The sequence below is a fragment of the Balaenoptera physalus genome (assembly GCF_965194825.1).
Source record: "Balaenoptera physalus genome assembly, contig: HAP1_SCAFFOLD_1164, whole genome shotgun sequence".
NCBI lineage: Eukaryota > Metazoa > Chordata > Mammalia > Artiodactyla > Balaenopteridae > Balaenoptera > Balaenoptera physalus.
The window spans coordinates 264,552-270,551 of NW_028125630.1; the positions used below are offsets into that span (position 1 = coordinate 264,552).

Consider the following 6,000-nt stretch of genomic DNA (forward strand, 5'->3'; position numbering starts at 1 on the left):
TCTCTCTCTCTCAGTATCACGCTCTTTCTTTCTTAATTTTCACACCTGTGGATGTTTGATAACAGCCTCATTCTCATTTTACAGATACGGAAACTGAAGGTCTGGGATTATAAGGGATTTATGATTTGTGTAAGGAGCATAGGCTCTTAAGGTGGAAAGACATTTAAATCGCAGAGTGGCCTTTCAAGAAAAAAATCTAGCGTTTATAGTGGTGGGCAAGAGAGAGATGAGGTTGGTGTGGTGAAATGATGTGCACCCTGACAACCAAGGCTCTGGGTTACAAGAAGAAAACATTTTGTTCTCTCCTTGGAGAGCCAACAGATGTACATAGTATTGACTCATATTTAGAAAGTCCCTGCTGCATGTTATTGGTGTACAATTGTTAATTGACTCTTATCCCATCCTACAGTTGGAAGGCATAAAAAGAAGTGGACGGCGAAAGAAAAGATGAATTTGTTCTTCACGGATATTCTAGTTTTCATTAGCCCACAATACAAATTTTGTTCCAAAGTTCAGCATCCCAAAAGGATATTAACTGACATCTGACTTTATTCTTACCTTTTACAGATAAATCTGATAGTATTGTTCACGTTGAAAATAAAAGTTTGTTTGACATGAATAAGCTGCAGTTTTTTTTTAACCTAAATAACACTGACTCCAACGTATCTTTGTTCTGTTTCTTTCGGCCCACCTTACTGTCATTGAAAGGGATTTCTTTCAACTATTTGGTAAGCCTGTTTCAAATCCTTTTATTGCAGCCTCAAATAAATTAAAATATTAGATTATAAACAAGTTGTGTGACGAGAGAGATGGTGGCCCAGCCTCTAGTATATGTTATTGAAAGGACCTGACGGATGACCTAGCTTGCCTGGAGACCAGATGGCGCTATTGGCCTGCCATGGAGCAGCAGCAGCCGCAGCTGGGAACTTGTTTGAAATGCAAATTCTCAGAGCCTGCTCCAGACCTACTGAATTGGATATTCTGAAGGTAGGCTGCTAGCCATCGGGTTTTACAAGTCCTCCAAGTGCTACTGAAGCACACTAAAGTTTGAGAACCACTGCTTTAGGGCAATGGGGGAAACGTTTAAGTACACCTACGGTAGGACCAGCCTTAATTCACTGACTTGGTACTGTTGCAGGTAAACTGAACAGGATGGTAAGATCTGGGCTGAGGAAGACACTAGAATTCTCAGGGGCCTGAGACACAAAGAGCTCCCGGAGGGATGTGTTAGTTTCCTAGGGTTACCGTAACAAATTACCACAAAGCAGGTGGCTTAAAACAACCGAAATTTATTCTCTGACAGTTCTGGAGGCCAGAAGTCTGAGGCCAAAGTGTCGGCAGGGTTGGTTCCTTCTGGAGGCTCGGAGGGAGAATCTGTTCCATGCCTCTCTCCTAGCTTCTGGTGGCTGCTGTCAATCCTTGGCATCACTCGGCTTGTAAATGCATGATTCCAATTTCTTTCTTCATCTTTACATAGTGTTTTCCCCTGTGTCTCTGTTTCTGTGTTCTTTCTCTTCTTATGAGGACGCCAGTCATACTGGATTAAGGGCCCGCCCTAATCCAGTATGACCTCATCTGATCTTTATTACACCTGCAAATACCCGATTTCCAAATAAGGTCACATTTACAGGTTCCGCGGGTCAAGGCTTCAACATATCTTTTGCGGGGACACAGTTCAGCTTATAACAAGGGGCAAAGATTCAGTAGTGGAAGGGAGAAAAAGATGAAGGAAAAACCTAGTTCCAAAAGGATAAAAGCATTATGATACCATGCACGTATGAAGTTTAAAGACATGCAAAAGTTATTAGATTGATTATAGGTACATGTATTTGTAGTAAAAGGCATACATAGGAGTAATGCATACATATGTAGTATGCAGAAAGGTGTGTATGAGAACAATAAACTTATTTAAGACAGTGGTTAAATGTATGGAAAGAGAGGGAGAATTCAGTTGGGGAGAGGTACACTGGGTTTCAATTTCATTTGTAAGCTTACGTTTCTTATGACGGCTGATGGTTGCATGGGTGTAGCATTCTCTGTACCTTTGTCGAGGTCTGAAATATGTCCTAATTTAAAGAAAATGAAAGGAGGAAATGGGCCTAATATCTGGAACTTCTTTAAGGGAAAAAGGTGAAGGGGTACTTGAGCAGAGCAGAGGACCATAGAAGGGGAGAACCAGGGGTTTGAGGGTAGAAGGCCTTATCTCTATATTTAGTGAAGGCTGCTTGAGAGCTTGCTAGTTAGCATCAATACCTTTTTCTGTTTTCTGTGCTAGTGCCTCACGTACCCTAGGGTAAATTAACATTATTTATTTACGTGTGTATCTCCCCAGCTGCCTAACGTGTGAGCTTCTGAATTGTTTGGAACTTAAAGGCTTTTATTTATTTCTCTCTCCTAAAGCACTGTGTTTCCTTCTTCGTAGATGCTTGATAAAGGTCTGTTAAAGTGAAGTTAGTGTAAGGTATCCGCAACCCTTTCCCCTGTCACTGGGGTTGACATTTAAAAATGCATTATCCTAGAGTAACACAGGGTATTCCTTATGGCTAGAACAACAACAGAAAACGGCACAAGGCCTTTTGTCACCATTGTTTAATGAAAGAACAGTCCAAGTAGAAATTTATCCATGTAGGGTCCCTCGAAAGGCCTCAAATTGGTTTGCTTCTGTATGGCTCATGCCATGCCAGCAGGGTGTGTATGTGTGTATTTCTGTGTTAATACAGTTAATGTATTAACTATAGTTAATGTTAAAGGCCTTTACCTGGGCTTAAGAATTTTCGGAGGTTCACTTTATTTATTTATTTATTTATTTATAATTATTTTTTGGCCACGTCGTGCGGCATGCAGGATATATCAGATCCCCGACCAGGGTTCGAACCCGTGCCCCCTGCATTGGGAGCGCAGAGTCTTAAGCACTGGGCCGCCAGGGAAGTCCCGGGAGGTTCACTTTAGACAAACGCCTGCACACCTCTTTTTGAGATAAGCCTTTTTTGGTGCATGCTGGGAGTCCGTGTCCCTGCCCCTTACCGAGCTCCAGTTCCCTAGGGCCCTGACTTTACTCCCCAGGTGGCCCCGTGGCCCAAGCCCCAAGAGGCATGTGTGTTCCTCTTCACTGAGTCTGTGCTTCTGAGAGCTGAGTGGCACCGTCAGTGTTATACTCTCAGGACTGAGAGGTATCTACGAGGTGCTGGCTGTGTATACAGGGAACAGGACACGTGGGCTACGTTACCCACATGTATGCACCTGAAGCCTCTCATGTTGAGGGAGGAAGCTCAGGCTTGCTGCTCTGAGGGTCTGCTGTAGCTCTAACGTATCAGGCTTCTCTGAGTCTCTGAGAGACGGTCCTTAAATCAGGTCAGGGACGAATCCTGCATTTCCTGTTTCTCTGGGTGTTTGTGGGTTTTTCTGTGTCCACACGTATAAAATATGTTCTCAGTGAGTCCCTCAACCTTGAAAACTTTGTGCTCCTTGTAGGAAAAGACCTGTCTTGTCCCTCTCTGCCTCGTCCAGGAAAGGTTAGGATGTTCTGATATTTTCCTTGCTTATGGCTCCATCATCTGAGAGGATTTGATCGAAAAAATCTCCTTTTATTCCACTACCTGAGAGGTGACCATTGGGAGAAAAACAGAGGGGTAGGGTGGGTGCCGGAGTTGGAAACAGTTTTCTGTACCAGTTAGGGATATTCTAATGACACTAAAGTTAATGATGAAGAATCACTTTTACTCTAAACCACCTATTTTCAGATGCTCATAACTCCAAGGAATACAAATGAGTACACGTTTACAAGTCTAACAGGGCAGGATTCTCAGACAATGGTGTTCTGGGAAATGTGGTATTATCAAGTCCTGTGAATCACATCATATAGTAGGATCTGTTTTGAGGCATAAAATGTACATTTCTTAGAAGTCTGAGCAATGAATTATGCGTGTTTACAGAATAGGAATTGATATCATCACCAAATCTATGAAGAAAATGAGTTTAAAACGATTCTAAGAGGCACCTAAAAGTTGGCCCTTCCCTCTCTCTCTCTCTCTCTGTCTCTCTCTCTCATCCAATTAGTTATTTACTCTGCTGCCTTTCTCTCCATTTTCCTGCGTTATTTTAGACCGCATCACTTCCTGACAAATTATGAACTGGTTCATGTATACAGAAGATAATACAGCATATATGTAAGGTATATCATAATAATATAAAAACCTGGGTACCCACCACCAAGCTTGAGAACTAGAACACGGCTAATGCCTTGGAAGCCCACCTGTGCCCTTCCTGCGTCATCCCCTCATTCCTTCCCTGAGGTAACCACGATCCTGAACTTTGTTAAAAATTCACTTATTTATACATTCACGGCAGAGGACTGTTCCTTTAAATAATGTTATTTCTTGTCCATTTTGGATTTTATGTGAATGTAATTATACTAGATGTATTATTACTTGCCTTACTCTTTCTCCCCCCCCCCAATTTTGTGTTTGTGAGATTTATCCATGTTGATGTGTGCAACCGTAGTAATCAGTTTTCATTGCCGTATAGTTTATCCATCGTATGAAAATTCCACAGGGTGTCTATTTCCTGTTGATGGACATGTGGGTTGTTTCCAGCTTTATGCTTTTGCAAATTATCTTGCGACGAATTTTCTCATTCATATCCCCCTATGCCCACATGCAAGAGTTTCTGTAGTTTCTCAGTTGAGGGCAATCTTACGCACTGACCCCTCCGCCCCAACCAGGGTGACATTTGATAACGTCTGGAAACATTTTGGTTGTCATAACTGAGGGTGTGCTACTGGCGTCTAGTGGGTGGAGGCCAAGGATACTGCTAAACATCCTACAATGCACAGGACAGTCCTCTACAACCCAGAATTGTCTTTCCAAAATGTCAACAGCTGAGTCACCCTGATCTAGAGTATAGGCCTAGACATGAAATTTCTGGGTCGTAGGGTCTGCCCAAGTTCAACCTTACTGGTAACACCAGTTATCTTTCAAAACAGTTGTACTAGTTCATCCTCCCAACAGCAGAGGATGAGATTTCTATTGGCTCCACATTCTTGCCAACTCTTAGTATCATTACCTCCATTACTTCTTGCCTGAACTTTGCCCTAGTCTCCTAACCTTCTCCTACCTCCATGTCTTTCCCCACAGATACATGCTTCATATACTTGCTAAGTTAACCTTCCTAAAACCCAACTCTGGCCATGCCAAATTCCTGTAAGAAAATTTTGATGACTCTACTGCATACACAATAAACTTGGCATTTAAGACGCACACAAAAGGGCCCACTAGCTCTGTAGACCTAGTAATACCAACTTATTAGGTGGTATTCAAATAAGCCGTGCCCTTTCTCTGCTCTCTGCAGCATGTGTGTTGTTGAACACTTACCCTTTCTTAAGTCAGTTCTACATTCATTTCTAGGTCCCTTAATTCAGCCAGTTATTAAATCTTTCAAATTTACTGAGGATTTGTCTTTCTCTGTCTCACTTATTTCCCTTAACATAATACCCTGCAAGTCCATCCATGTTGCTGCCGATGGCAAAATTCTTTTTTTATGGCTGATTAGTATTCCTTTGTATATATACATCACATCTTCTTTGTCCATTCATCTGTTGATGGACACAGATTGCCTCCATACACTGGCAATTATAAATGACCATGCTATGAACATTGGGGTGCATGCATCTTTTTGAATTCGTGTTTTTCTTTTTTACAGATATATGCTCAGGAGTGGAATTGCTGGGTCGTATGGTAGATCTATTTTTAGTTTTCCGAGAAATATCCATACTGTTTTCCACAGTGGCTGCACCAATTTACAGTCCCACCAACAGTGTAGGATGGTTCCCTTTTCTCCACGTCCTCTCCAAAATTTGTTACGTGTGTCCTTTTGTGAGGTGATGTCTCACTGTGGTTTTGATTTGCATTTCCCTGATGATTAGTGATGTTGAACATGTGTGCATGTGCCCATTGGCCATCTGCGTTTCCCCAGAGACAGGAGTGGAGACTTCATTATTAAGGC

At 42.1% G+C, this 6,000-nt stretch overlaps 1 protein-coding gene across 1 annotated transcript in view; it reads left to right on the forward strand.

Moving 5' to 3' along the window:
- LOC309653791 (uncharacterized protein) overlaps positions 1 to 1,200 on the forward strand; it is a 36,400-nt gene extending 35,200 nt beyond the window's left edge. The window contains exon 4 of the mRNA XM_082478588.1: positions 410 to 1,200. Within this exon, the coding sequence (XP_082334714.1) occupies positions 410 to 422 (13 nt within the window). The 3' untranslated portion in view covers positions 423 to 1,200. The remainder of the gene's footprint in view (positions 1 to 409) is intronic.
- The last annotated feature ends 4,800 nt before the right edge of the window (positions 1,201 to 6,000 follow it).